This window comes from Tetrao urogallus, assembly GCF_951394365.1.
Source record: "Tetrao urogallus genome assembly, chromosome: 14".
Classification (NCBI taxonomy): domain Eukaryota; kingdom Metazoa; phylum Chordata; class Aves; order Galliformes; family Phasianidae; genus Tetrao; species Tetrao urogallus.
The window spans coordinates 4,141,268-4,156,342 of record NC_136827.1 but is presented as its reverse complement, the minus strand read 5'-3'; the positions used below and the strand labels follow the sequence as shown (position 1 = coordinate 4,156,342).

The following is a 15,075-nucleotide window of genomic DNA, read 5'->3' as shown; positions in this document are numbered from 1 at the left end:
CACTGCTTTGAAACTGTAAGAACTTTTCCTTTGTAAGTGAATTATCCCATATGCAAAACATGATGGTAGCTTACTGATGGTTTTGTTCAAAACTTGGAAGCAAATAAAAGATACATGGCCCACAGCAAAGGGAAATGATCACTTGGTCCTCCTAAGACAGCAAATGAAGAAGTAAGGGGAGAAGGATTGTGTGGGTTGTGCCCTTTACAGAGTGCTGACTGAACCTGGGGAAAGGTGTCGTGTGCCTGAACATCCCTCGCACCGACAGGAAGAGCTGTGCTTCCAGGTCTCTGTGTAGAACAAAGTTTCACTTGTTCCTCTGTCAACATAAATATCTGTGACTTTGATGCCACGTTTATTACTCTGGGCATCTTTGGTACTTATCAAAGTAATGAGACTGCAACAGAAATGTGCCACAGCATTGCCCTTCACAAAGCTGCCTGAGGCCACGATCACCAGGCCACAAATCGGCCTTCACAAAAGTGCCGTGTGGGAGGAATGCACAGATGGGGACTGAGCATCAAACAGTTTCCTCTCAGAACACGTCAGGGCGTTATTCCTGAGGCAGGCAGACCGCTGCCACTGCTGTGGTACGCTTTGAAATGTTACCACACGTGGTCAGGAAATGGAGCCCACAGACAGCAGAGCACTCCCTGCTCAGAGCATAAGCCAGCACCCACGGCAAGAACGTGCATCCCGCACACGCCATGTCCTTGTCTTTGGCAGCAGACCTCCTTATTCTGCATTTACTGGAGTAAACAACAATAAGAACAGATCACTGCTGTGCTGCATGTTCCCTCCCTACACCAACTGCAACAACACAGAGATATTTATGTAAACGAAATCCAAGAAATGTTTCCCACAAGCTTTATTTTTATTTGACATCGTTTAAAAATAAAATCTATAAACACTAACAGAATTTTTTACATAACACATTTTGCAACTGTCACGTTTTATTTTTCCCCTTTAATTTTGATATAATGACCTGTCATCATTTTTGCTGCCTGAGCTCTCTTTTTAACTGGGCTATCCAGGCAGAATTTCTTGCAAGTTGCTGGATGCTGGAGCCTGCTAGCATAAAAGGGAAAATCCTCACTCTGAAATGGGTAAAGAGGAAAGCTCACTTTTCTCCTGTCCCCAGCCTTGCGGTTTTCTGTTTTGTCTGTGCACAGAGTCCCATACAGACATAGTTACATTGAAGCACGTGGTGGAGCTGACCCAGACCCCGCTGGACAAGCTGGACTATGGGCTTTTGAATTTTTAACACAAAGCAAAATCCTTCCTTAATGAAAACCTGTTGAGCATTCACAAAGATCACAAACATTGAGTGCCGCTGTTATAGCAAACAGTTCACCCTTGCAAAGCAGAGAGGGCCATTCTGCTGCTGCAGGTTACCCCAAACCACGATGTGGATTAGTTATGCCACATTCACGCTTTCCATGGATATTCATAATCAGCAAGTGTAAAGTCATTGCTAATTTTGACTGAATTTGATAAAAAATATTTTGAAAATCAAGTGGCTTGGTGTAGTGTAAATTCACACCATAGATTGTTACACAGAAGATCCTCAGAGTTTAACCACATATGTTACTATTTAGCAGGGCAAATGGTGTCTCATTTCCCCAGTTGTGGTCTGCTATAGATGCATGGGGCTGCTGCTGAGAGTCCGTGCCTTCCCATTTATCCTACAATGTCTGTAAATCCCGTAGTCATGTATGAGGTTAAGTTAAGTCTCCAGTGTTTATTCCACACGTACAATCCAAAGGATTTCCAAAGGAAATCAAAAGCAGGTCATGCATTGTATATTTGGAGGCAATATATGATTTTCATTTAGGGAAGGAGACTCAACTCTTGCAATGCATTGAAATCTTCAGAAATAGATTTTCAGGATATTCTGTTGTTGATCCCAATATTAAATGGTGTGTTAAAAGCTGGTTTTCTTTTTTTTTTTTTTTTTTTTTGACTATTTTCCTTTTTTGTAGAATCAAAATTTGATGGTGTGCATTTTAATCCAGTGCTTCACTCCTTCAACTAACACAGACAGGCCGGCTCCTGCAGTTAAACTCCTACAGAAGATCTGCTTTGAACAGCACTGGATTTGTACTGCAGACAATCTGATGGTTACATAAATGCGCTTGCAAACAGCTGCAGTACTTACACTGATGGTATAATTTCTGAACACAACTGTATACTAAAAAATTACTGACCATACACTTTTCATGCATGCAGAAGATCAATTCCCCACTATTAAACCTTATGCTACATTATACAAAGGAGGGCAATATTTTCTAAGCAACGGACATTCATTTTGAAAGTACTTAAGTGTAATGGATTTGAAATAACCAGAGCCTTACAGACAAAAGAAGATGCCAAGAGCCAGGAAGGTCTGAGCTGCAGTATTTGAAGAGCACAATGGCAGCAGATGAACTGCCATCCTCAACAAGCAAGGCTCCATCAGAACAAGGAACAGATACGGAGTGACAGCTCTGCCCTTGGCTTGGCTAAAGATGATCTACAGGGACAGCAAGAGGGCTGGAACTGGATCTAGTGAATAACAGAATTATTCCTGAGAGTGTAGGGGCAAAGCCCAGTAACAAGACTCTCTGTGGGTACATCTAACTATGGAGGAAGTTACAAAAAACAAATCCAACAAAACAATGGGATAATGTAGAGGAAAGGTTGTAATTTCTCATTGTTTCTAATGCTTAGCCAAAGTAAGATGATGTACATGACATCTGGTGTGCAAAGAAATTCTGGCATGAATGAAAAAAATTATGTCTAATTTTAACACACAGAGTCAAGTTATTAATACAGAGAGACAGAGTCAAGAGTGGGTGTCAGTGCCTTAATGCAGACATGCTGTCTAGTATTCAGAAGAACCTCCTTTGCTTCCTAAAGTCTCTAAAGTCTGCACTTTAATGTATCAGATTGGAAATTGTTTTTTATCCCATGAATGCTGCTGAGAATCCTGCAGTCTGAATAACAACTTGTAGCCAACAGGTAACTACCAGAGCCAAAATAGGAAAAAACTCCACAAAACACGTGCTCGTGTTCTTACAGAACAACACCAACCATGTGTCAGAAAAGATTCCTAAAAACTCACAGGAGCACTAAAGGCAGAAACCTTTAGGAGGTTTAGCACCCGGAGGGCTGGTGCTGTGGGTACAGCCAAGCATTGCTCGCCCCTGCCCCACCTACACCAGGTCCTGGAGCCCAGTGCTCACAGCCTCCAGGGGCTCACCCAGCACCTTCCACAAGCACTGACTTAGTGTATTAAACATTTAGAGCTATGCATAAAAGATGACAAAAGCATCATGTAACCATCTGAATTACCTGGACATTTTTTCTACCGAAATGACCATTGAGCCATAAAGCTGAGCTCACAGCAGCAATCTGTGCTACAAGGAGAAACTGGAGAGAGGAATCAATTATCAGGCAGTAACTGACACAGCACAAAGCCTTTTCTTTAATTTCTTTGAATATTCCGATTACAGATTGTTATATTAATCCAAATACAGATTGTTATATTAAAAAAAAAGAGAGAGATTTGACAATTTTATGCAGCTCTAAAAGTTATCGTTGAAACCTTTTAATGCAGAATGCAGTACGCTAACATTTTGATGCAAGTTTTATTTCCTGAAAAAGGTGGCCTTGAATAGAACTGGTGTGAAAGATGAAATATGTGAGGATACCACACATCTGCAAAACATGAATTTTAAGAGTTTCAGTTACAGTTTCCTGAGAAGAAACGCAATTCAAGCACTGATTCAGGTACGGGTCTGGATCTTACACTTAAGAAAGGCTTGGAAAATTGGATTCTGGATTTTGCTGCACTGATATGTCAGACCACCACCCACATGGTTGACACACAGAAATGTGACCGTGTTTGTGATATAAGTGAAGGCCCTGAAGTTACACTTAACTTTATTCTCTTAATGCTAAAATCACTTTTCTGACATGCACTCCAACTTCACTCATGCAAAATATCATTTGAGACTGCTGATCTATTTAACTGTTCTAAACAGATGGCTGCAGATTTTAGTTCTAGATTTGAACTACAGCTAGAATATTCTTCTGTAGACCTATCCATTCCCTCAAGTGGGAGAGCTCTGCTTTGCTGGAACAGGCAGCAGCCCAGAGGCAAATAAGGAAGAGTTGAAAGGCTGTTGGATGGATTCCTCACCACTCAGCCTCTGCTGAAAAGTGCAATGCAAAAAGGAACTGACCAGGCTTGCAGGCAAAGAAACAAAGCATGTCGAGGAAAAAACACAAGCACGAGAGAAGTTTGTAAGGAGAGAAACATTCAAAGCAAGTGCAAAGATTAGTATGTATTAATCTAAATCACGAGCAGTGATGCATGGTTGATGTCTGAGAATCCCATCACTGCTTTCATACAGCACAGTGCCATGACAACACTGGGTCTAGAGATGACACTGTCCACATGACTGCCTTCAGCTTTTTCCCTCAGTGCAAACTGTTACTTCCTGTAGGTCTATAAAAGGAATAGGATCTAGTCAGATTAGACTGTACTAGAAATAGAACATGAGTTTATCAGAAAAAAAGACCAGCACTCACACACTGAAGTAATATGTAGATGGAAAAAGAGCATGGGAAACTTAGTTCAGACAGACTTTAAAAAAAGAGAGAAAAAGAGAAGAAAGCCTAGAACACAAAGCAGGAGTGAGGTTAAGTTCCAAACGAGCTCACTGCACAAACACGTGTTGAACTGCTGGACAAGAAAAGTGGCCGTGGTCAAGGAATGAAAGCTTCTCTTCAGAGCAACTAAACAGTAGGAAAAAAATGCAGGCAGTATGTGTATATGTATTTATGAAAGGAGTCTGGAAGAAACAATACGGTATTTCCCTATTCCTAGGAAGCTGAACACCCCATGATGATGAGTTCTGGGAAAGAAGCTCTGGGAAATACAGATTTCTTGTACTGTCATCCATTTAGAAGGCAGGAGTCTCTGTGGTCTCCCCAGTTCTGTTCTGTGTGGAAGCATCCTCTGCCAAGGCAATCCCTGCTCCCAAGGGACTGCTAACCAAGCACAGGTACATCTCCTGCCACTCCCAGCTTTAAACAGGAGGGAGATACTGGATTTCCCATTTGCTGTCGATGCCCACATTCAGAACAGAGAATCAGGACGAAGCTGGAAGGGGTGAGCCCAAATCTCCAATACACCATATCACAAACATTTCAGCTGAGCACAGTGAAACGAAACCCAGCAAAGGTTAAATAACCTTTTCCCTGCTTGACCATGTCAGAGTTACGTACATCTTTTCACACTGGTATTTAATGTCTGTTTTACAGAAGGAAAGAATTCCTGCTTCAAGGTTATTTTAAGACCTCTAAAAGAATTTAAAAGATTTCATGAGAAAGTTGTATTCACCCTCAGCAGATTGGTTTATCCAGATACATGGCAGTGTTTTCTTTTTTTAATCATGTTGTATAAAAACATACTGCAGTCTAATAGAAAACACTGTAGCTAATGTGCCTTGTAAGAGATTGAAGTTTATAAATGCCAGACTGGCACATTCATAAAAGTCCCACTGAAAAGCTCCCCTGTATCCCATCACCTTTCAGGCCACCCACAAGGGAGCTGCGGGCTTTGAGGACAGGAGGCTCTTCATGCCGCGTCCCCTCCTTGGCACAACCTCTGTCCTTAGTGGCTTTGTGCTATGGGGGAGGCATGGGCCCATGCACTGCCTGCAGGTTGCTGGCCTGACAGTGCAGAAGGGGAGAATGGCAGAAGGGGAGAAAGGCAGAATGAGCTGAGGTAACATGGAGAAGGTTTTTTCTCTCCCAGAGCAGCTCTGACTGCTGTACTGGTTGGGAAAGGCGAAGGCATCCTTGCCCTGGAGAGAGTGATGGCTCTCCCTGGCCATGTGAAATCATGTCTGATGCAGCAGGTAACTCATGTGCTGTGCAGTTCCTAGTGTCTGTGACAATCTTTGGCAACATACTTCAGCCTCTAGACACAGCTGAAGGGATCTGGGACTGCGCTGTGGGAAGGAGGGCATTTTGGTGTGAGGAGTGTAAACTGACTGAACAAAACTAACCACTGAGTTCAGACAGTTATTGGGTTCAGTCTGCCAAATAGCTGTGGTCCTCAAAGTGAGGCAAGAGGTGGAGTCCCACAGGAGATGTTGATTGCCACAGCAATTATGACAATTCTCAAATAGAGAACAGTAAAAACTACACGCTATTAACTTGATACATTGTCTTCTAGATTATGGTTAGCATGCTAATCTGGAAGCAGAAGAAAGGCAAGTAAGACTGATTTTATTTCATTTTGTAAATTTTCTTTTCACTGTTTTCACAAATTTTTTTGCTTCAGTAACTGCAGCTCATTTTTTGGCATAGATACATATAAGGAGTTCAATTTATGTTGGTTGAGAGAAAAGTGATCAGGATTGAACTGGGAGACAGTTGGGACAGATTCAAGATTGTATTTGCAGAACATGAACAATTCTGAGCCAGCCTGTCCATGGCTGACTGTGTTCTGCTGACACATTTCTGGATTGAAAGCAGAAAACAGAACTAGAAGCTTGCATAGCCATGAGGCTCCAACTGAAGAAGACAGTCATGTAAGCCTCTATGAACTCAAACTGCTCAATTCCAGGCTACTGCCTCAATTGCCAAAGAAATAGCTTAAGAAATGTAGCAGTTTTCAAAAATGTGAGATTAGCTTCACTCTTTTTGTGAAAATTATGTTGTCAGCGTATCGGATAGTATCAGTAAAACCCAATATGCAAAATTTAAAGATAAAAATTCCTCAGAATGGCAGTGGAAATCAAAGCAAAATCTGTGCTATCTTATTCTTGGCAAGTCATATTTGAACAAGAACAAGATCTGAACAAGAAAAGAGTAGAAACTGTATAGATTCTTTATCATGGATGACAATATATAAAGTAATACACAGGCCTGGACTTGGCTTTGGATTCAAACCACTTCAAACATACCCAGTGTTCCCATGGATGTATTAATCTCTACAAAATATCCACGTTATTTTTAATTCCCACACACACTCTCAGTCCACTCCCCATTAAAGCAACAAGGCCCTATATTTGACTACAACATAGCTAAAAACAGACAAACCCCCTTCAACTGCAAAGGAAGTAAAAGGATGTGTATTTCACTCATCAGTTGCCACATTACTGAATGGGGTAAAGCAGAAATGATTTTCATCCATTACAAAATTCAGTGAACACAACAACTAACTCAGCCAACTACATTCATACAGAAATATTGATGAGCTTGTAAAAAGCTTCAGGAACAATTCACCTGGGATAGATTCGAATAAGTATCTATAGGAGAAAAGCTCTGTATTTCCATTGCCAACTGTTTAAGCCAAGCAGTGCCACCAAGGTATTTTCTTTCTTTGGAAAGAATCAAAATCCAGTATAATAGTAAGGAGTAATTGAAAAGAAGCCTAGAAAGATAGTTCTCAACTAGGATTTGTTTACTTTACAATGTAATCTAATTATCAGTTATTTTAGACATTTCATGAGGCTTGGAGAAAACTCATTGTTTGTTTCCATCACATGGCAGATTTTTTTCCTCCTCTCTGTCTCCTTAGAGGATAATTAGCTCACAGCTGCGTAAGTCAGGAATACATTTTCATCGTCCTTTCAAAATGCCTATCGTGAGTTCAGGCAGCTCAGAAGCACTACGGAATCATTTGATACTAATATATGCACTTGTTCCCAACAAAGAACTAATGAGTGCAAGGACAGATAAACTCTGTTCCCATTGTACAGCAATGCAGTTGGTCAAGGGACAAATAAATATAAAAATAACAACAGTTAAAAAGTACAGAAAGCACCACAACACAAAATACCAGCCACTCTGTCACTGAAGTCAAAGGTAAAAGCCCCAAAGGACCCACAAAGCTTCCCCACAATGTAATGTCACGAACTTCTCATGAAAGGAGCCACGTGAAATGTAACTTACAGCTCAGTCACATCTTTGGGAATTCCTTTGGGCATTACTCGCAGCCCTTTGTTGCTGCAGCGTACCACCGAGTCCATGCAGGTACACTGGGAAGGACAAGGAGGAGAAAGCAAGCAGCTGCTTTCATCGTTACCTGCAGAGGAGAAATGGGATGCTCAGAAGGGAAATCAGCTTTCAACGCAGCCTGATGCACTTTGACAGCAGATTCTTACAAGGAGCAGTGAGGAACATCCCTGAATCCAGGCTAACCATCACAGAATTTTGAAGATGCTCTTTGGATCAACATACAAGTTCTTCAGGCAACAAGAGCAACAGTTGAAAAATTGAATGGCCGCATTTTTAAATAAATATATTACATATATATTTTCTCCCAAGCAATATCTACTTCTCTGTAATCTTTCAAATACTGTAAAATCAGTTATGTGAATCCTAAATCCTTCCCCTGTCCCCAGGATGGACATGGTGAAATGGATAACATGTTATCCTCAAACTCATCTAGATAGATGACATTCACGATCTACTCTGTTCAAGGAAGACTTTTCTATAAATTCAATTTTTAGACGTTAATTTCTTATTTTCTAACATCAGCCTGGCACTTCATTTATCATTTGAATTGAAAATCTCATTGCTTTTGACAGGAACAACCAGGCAAACAACAAACTGAGCAGCATACTTCCAACTGCTGGCTGCCCATCTGTGCACACATAAAAATATCTACATTTTCCAAAAATGGATTCAAAGTTCCATAAACAGATTAAATCCCATAATGGAAGAACAATAGGTTCTGCAGAACAAACCACGTCTTTGAAGTTAAGAACACTCAGGCATGGATTTTCCCCAAAAACAACAGGCTTTACAAAACATGAAGCTAATGCATAATACAGTATCACGATGTATATGGAAGAAAACACTTAGTGGCACATTCTGTAGATGACAGTGAGGGGAACCACACAACTGTTTGAGAGTACAGGCAGCCTGAGTGGACCAGTGCCGAGACACAGGGCTGCAATCCAGAGCACAGTCAGCCGTCATTACGTGCCTTCAGTTGTTAAAAACTGATGCAAGGACTAATTGAGACTGATCTGTTTCTTCCTTCTCCCTGCTGGATGTACCCATGAGCATTGAGATTAAAGAATAGGAGTGGAACTCCTGCTACAAGATAACAAAATTACCCATAAATGTACGGGCAGGGAGTCATTTGTATTCAGTGGGATGGAGAGGCATGACTAGTTTACAAAAGAACAGGGATTCTTTTTTTTCTTTTTTTTCTCTCTAGTTGAGCTTTGCAGATGGAAACAAAATTCAAAGCCTTTCGGAAACCTGCAGAAAATGTATTTTCTGCATATTCAGCATATTCCATTTTCCCCTGAATTGTGTTTTTCACATCCTGCCACCACGTACCTTTCATTCACCACAGCTGTTTCACTGCCTGTGCAATGGAGAAAGCTCTGAAGTGTGGAATGTCATTTCATTGACCAGGATTTTTACTTTCCTAACTAAAAGCTAATTATTCCATAAAGACTAAACTTGGTTCCCTTGTGCTCTGAGTCCAAAGCGTTTGGGCCTGCTGCCAGGTTGCCTGACTAGGGCAGAAGTTCATTTCAGCTCCAAGTAGGAAACTCGTATTACTCTCAAAGTCTCTTTAGAGGTATGAGTACCAACACATCTGAGCCTTAAAGCAACTACAGCCTACAAGTTAGTTAGCAGTGTATTCGTCTGTCAGTTTTTCTTATTTTCCTTAAATTCTGCTTGATCGTAAGAACTACCTGAAGAATAATGACATTTAAGGAATTTCTTTTTTCATTTGTAACATATGGACATAGCAAGGCACTAAGCATCACTGAGTCTTTAACGGACTATCTACATTTTTTTCTTATTATTTCCCTGCATTCATTTGCTAACGGTTAAAGCAAGCAGTTCCCCAAATACAGAATAAATTCCAATCAAAGATCACTCCCACAGGCTTCAAAGAATTTTAACTACGTGCATGAATAAGGAAGTGGGAGGAAGAGCTAGGGTTATATTGAGATTACACAGATCAGAGCATTTGTCTTTCATGAAATTGTTCTTTAAGTGAGGGTAGTGGAAATGCAGAATGTGGACAACAAGAATGAAAGTAAACTGATAGGGAACAGTGATCTTCAGCTGTAGAAGGCTGTCTTCATCATCATTAAACAGAAATGTTCACCATGGATTATTGCCTGATAGGCAGGGAGGCGCTGACGCAGGGCCAATATTACCACAGACACCAAATTGGACTGGACTTTCTTACCCTCACAGGTGAAATCCTGGGTATCTACATCTTGGATTGGAATATCCTTCAAGAAAAAGGGTTTCAAGCAGCGTGGATTTCCACTGACAATTCTCTTCTTCCTCAGCCACTTTCCCAGCCAGGCCAAATGACAGTTACAATTAAAGGAGTTAGCCAGCAAATTGCTGAAACGGAACAAGACATAATTGCATCAAAAAAAGAACATACAGAAATACTTAAATAAATAGTGAAAAAAGACAGGTTCCACGTCCAGACTCTTTCCTGCCATCTGTTTCTGTGAGATCCTGTTCTGTTCTACAGACAGAGCACATGCTATGCAGTTTTGATAGGAATTAGGGTTGTAATAAAATATATATGCATATAAATATATGTTTATAAACCAAAGTACTTACTGCTGTATCTATTATTTAGATGCACTTGCATCACCAACAGGGCTTTACTCACAAGTGCATTTAAGCTCAAGCTATAGCCCACACTCAAGCCTAAACTCAATTCACACAGTGGCACATATATGCACCATCTTCAGAGGGGTGACTTCAGCTGATGCCACACAGAAGCTTAGCGTACACCTACAGTACTGTCTCACATGTGCAGTGGGGTGGGAGCTTCTTTTGGGTTGCTTACAGAAATAGTTGCATAAAGGTTGCCTGCATTCACATACGTATATACACATAGATGTATATTAAGCAGCGCTGTCAGCTTGGGCCACTCCTTATGAAATTTCCCTTCTATGCTCAGTACTATCTGAAAAACACACGATTTCCTGCTTTCTGGACTTCACGAGGTCTGTATCAAATTGCAACCACTCCAGAATATCCTTCCAAAACAGCTTCAGCTTTGCTACAGCACTATGGTGTGCAGGACACAAAGAAACACACCGACAGCCTCTCTAAGAGGAAGGGATCTATAGCACAGCTTGTTTTAGCAGTGTTTGAAAAAAGAAAGCCCTATCCATTCTCTTGTCAGGCCACAAAAGCATAGATGTCACAGCCATTTCTCAGTGGGACACCTGTAACATAGATATCGGTACAGAGAAGCAATTATTCACATGCATTTCTTAACAGCCTGTGTTTCTTGAAAGGAGTGTAAGGTGACACTTATTTTGAACAAGGATCTTTCTAAGCTAGTTAGAATAGAGTTGAGAATCCTGGATTTTTTTTTTTTTTCTGTACCAAAACTCATATATATTATTTGTGTGGGTTTCAGAATTAAATTTAAAATGAAGGCAAGAGGCTGACAGTCCTGGTAAAAGAGAAGGCTGACTCTTTTTCTGCGCAAATACAGAGAGAATCAATAGCCTGAGTTTAGGACTCCATATTGAAGAAAAATGAACAGTCAGAGCCTCACGTATGGAAAATGCAGTGTCCAAACTAATGCTGAGGGAATTCTCACATCATACGTATGTCCAAGGCTTCTCATTTCAACAGAACAGAACAATAGATTATCATGAAATTCCTCTATAGCACATCGTATCTTAAAACAAAAAATGTTTCCTAAAGAAACACACACTTCAAATACAGGTGCAGTAGCTGAAGGTCTTGGAAATCTTCACTTGCAACATACTTTTGGAAACCTAAATGTGTAGCCAAGATCACATTAGGTTTTCAACCAAGCAAATCCTTTGGAATTCAGTAGTGCTGAAGGTGAAAACATCTGGCACAGCTAAGGTGCAGCAACAAGAAAACAAATCCAAACAAATTCCTAAATGATGTAGGTCCTAGGTCAACATGACATCAGCAAAACGTGAGTTACAGCTGCCCTCCGTGTCAGAAAAGCACACTCCAGTCACTGCACACTACAATCACTGCAGCAGCCAGGAGCTCTGCATCTGTAATTACATGGGGAGCCAGCAGAGACTGTTGTACGTGTTGTAGAGGAGAAACAGGGACTACAGTACTCAGTTGAATGCTTGATAATAAGAATGCTCAACCTACTACATACTGACTAGGATTTGGTGGCAAGGCTAATTTACTGTATAAAGATGAAAAAATAAAGAGGTTATGAAGAAGCTTTCAGTTGGAACATGCAGAAATAAAAGCATCCATCTAATTTTGGTTTCTTTCTTTCTGAATTATTCTCCCTTTTGTTTTTTTTTTTAATCCATATTGGGTCCATATGCAGGGCACCTCATGTACTTTCCATACGGACATACTTTGGCATGAAGGGTGTTTAAACCAAGAGTTTAGACCTCCAAAGCTAAGTGAACCATTGCTTCAAACATCATTTCTTTCACTGATGGAAATGAGTGAGATCATATTCACAGGACAACTTCCATGACACAAATCCTTACAATGAAGTCACCCACAATTGGAAACAAGCAGCAGGTATATATAATCAGGTTACTGGAAAACATGCAGCTCAGAAAGTAAGGAAAAACTTGCAGAAACATTCATATGGTCAGCCTACAGATCACTCCCATCAGAATAGTAATTATGCCCATTTTATAAAGGTTTCTTTAACTTCATGTATTACTGCCCATTAGCTGAGCAGCAGCAACTATCCACAAACCCTCACCTTTTTTCTTGGCAAACACAGGTTAACATATCACTAAAAATATTAAATCCTTGGCTTACATTTGGATTATACTTTTCCTAGCAACCAAGCAACATATTAAATGAGTGGAGAAATAAATCTGTTGTTCTGAAAGTTAAATAAATACAGGGAAAAATGTTAAAGATTTATCTTGTCACAATCACACGTGTTCTACTGCCACTTTAGTGGCACTCGATTTTCACCCTCTGTCCAACTGAAGACCAGCCTCTTTCTTCTTTGTTTAATATAAAGGTGACGTGAGCACATATATACTCTTTCCAAGGCAAAACTGTGAGATTAAGGATCTCTGAAGTGTCACATTGGACAAGAGATCCCCTACGTGACTTGAAAAGCAACTGAAAGTCTAGGACAGCCAATTCTTTTCATAATTTTATCTTGGAATCTGGCTGTTCAAGTGAACTTATCACAAACATTGGGAAAATTGTTTTAAAAATTCATAATTAGTAATCAGAGTTCCCACATGCAATATTTAACTACTGTAACAGAAGCAAAGCAATCACGCTTTTAGCAAAGATGTCTTACTAACATTAAATTCATAAGTGCTTCCTCAAGGACACAAACATATTTTCAAAATCAAGGGTGAATAGAAGTCTTGAGAAATGAAATATTCATATCCTACTACAAGCGTCTCTGTTAAAAACTGCAAAGGATAGAATATTAACCCTTTACATCAATTCTGGTGACTTGTTAGAAAAACATGCTGAAACGCGTCTGGATATTGTTGAAATTAGGCTGAATACATCTTGGGATTCAAGTAAAGTTTATGAGAGAACAGTTGCATGCTTAAGTCATGAAGAGGCAGTTCTGCTTACAAACATGCCCAATTGACACTATAAGGACTGAAAGACATGACCAAATACCACGTATACAAAAGTGCAGGTGCACTTCCAATTAGGATGCTAAATACATATTTTGACTAGTAACAATAAGAACTGCTATTTTTTTCCTCAGTAATTTACTGAGGAAAAAATCGATGTTTTTCCACTACTGAAAACCATTAGCACATTATTTTCAGAGCTGTCCATGTTTTGATAGTATCAGTGAGGCTGCTACAATAAGCAATAATAAAAGGAGCAATATTTTTTTAAGAGCTGTAAATACACCAAGATAAAAAAGGAAAGAAACGTTAAATTTTGTAGGTTCTGGCTCCCACTGGCAGATACAGAGTTGAGTCATTGCAAATCCTAATTAACTTGCAAGTGTGGGCTGAATGGGGAAAGCAGTCATAGTATACATCTTCAACAGTGTTGTCATCTCAAATAACTACCTACAATAGAGTGCTTCTAGGAAATGAACACATTTGCATTTTGGATTTATTTGTGAAAGATCATTATGCCCTGTTATGTCCCAGTGTCACAAGAAGTCAAAAGCAAACCTCCTCCTGCCTGTACTGTTCGTGGATCACCTAAAAATGTACAGAATGTAAAAATGAACAAAACTTTTCTTCAAGACACCAGTAGAAACTTGCCATGACCAACGATACTCAGCCAGGGCCAAAGCAATGCAGTCTTATTACGAGCAGCTTTAGCTTCTCTTGGTATAAATTCTAACATTCGTCATCTGCAGCTGAAAAAAGGAAACTGGGCATCTTCTAACAAAATATGGCAAAGACACATCTGTGCAAACAAGGCAGTGACTTTACAGACTGATTCAGAGTTACAGCTATGAAGGAAACACAGAGGCAATCGTGCAATAAGCAGGCAGGCACTGCTTGCAGCACTGAGAGAACAAGCTTTCAGTAACTACCACTAGATTTGACCCGTGACTTGAAAACAGTCAATAAAAATAATCTGGTTGTCTTTATTTCTTTGTCCTCCAGCTTCAAGGGGGCTTTTGGGGCTACAAAAAATAAATGAAAACAAAATCTAGGTTCAAAACCTGAAATGCAATAGCTCCAATAGTTTGTTTTTATTGGACAATTAGGGTCTATTTTCAGGGCAGTGTGAAGTGAATTAATCAGACAACTTCCACTTACAGCAACATCAGGGTCCACATTCACAGCTGGAAACAAAGAGCAGACTTTTTCTCCATATTTATCAATCTGTACTTTATTAAAATGGACACATTGTAAGAAGTACAGAAGAATATTTTAACAGCAATGGAACTGCTTCAAAGAAGTACTGAGAAATATAAGACAATTACCAGAAAAGCTTAGATTAGAAATTTCAAATTCACATTCAGCAGGGCTGGAGTATTTTGTCTTATTAGGCTCTTTTGAAAATCTACGCATTAGCTACTTGTTTTCTTCTGATATTTACCTTATTCGACTGAAATCCAAGAAGGCTGCCGTTACAAAA

At 39.9% G+C, this 15,075-nt stretch overlaps 1 protein-coding gene across 1 annotated transcript in view; it reads right to left on the bottom strand.

The window, feature by feature from the left end:
- Nucleotides 1-15,075, bottom strand: part of SLIT3 (slit guidance ligand 3) — a gene marked incomplete at both ends in the record, with an annotated part of 466,941 nt that overhangs the window by 78,734 nt on the left and 373,132 nt on the right. Inside the window, 2 exons of the mRNA XM_079542234.1 lie at nucleotides 7,954-8,086; nucleotides 10,226-10,389. Coding sequence (XP_079398360.1) covers nucleotides 7,954-8,086; nucleotides 10,226-10,389 — 297 coding nt within the window. The remainder of the gene's footprint in view (nucleotides 1-7,953; nucleotides 8,087-10,225; nucleotides 10,390-15,075) is intronic.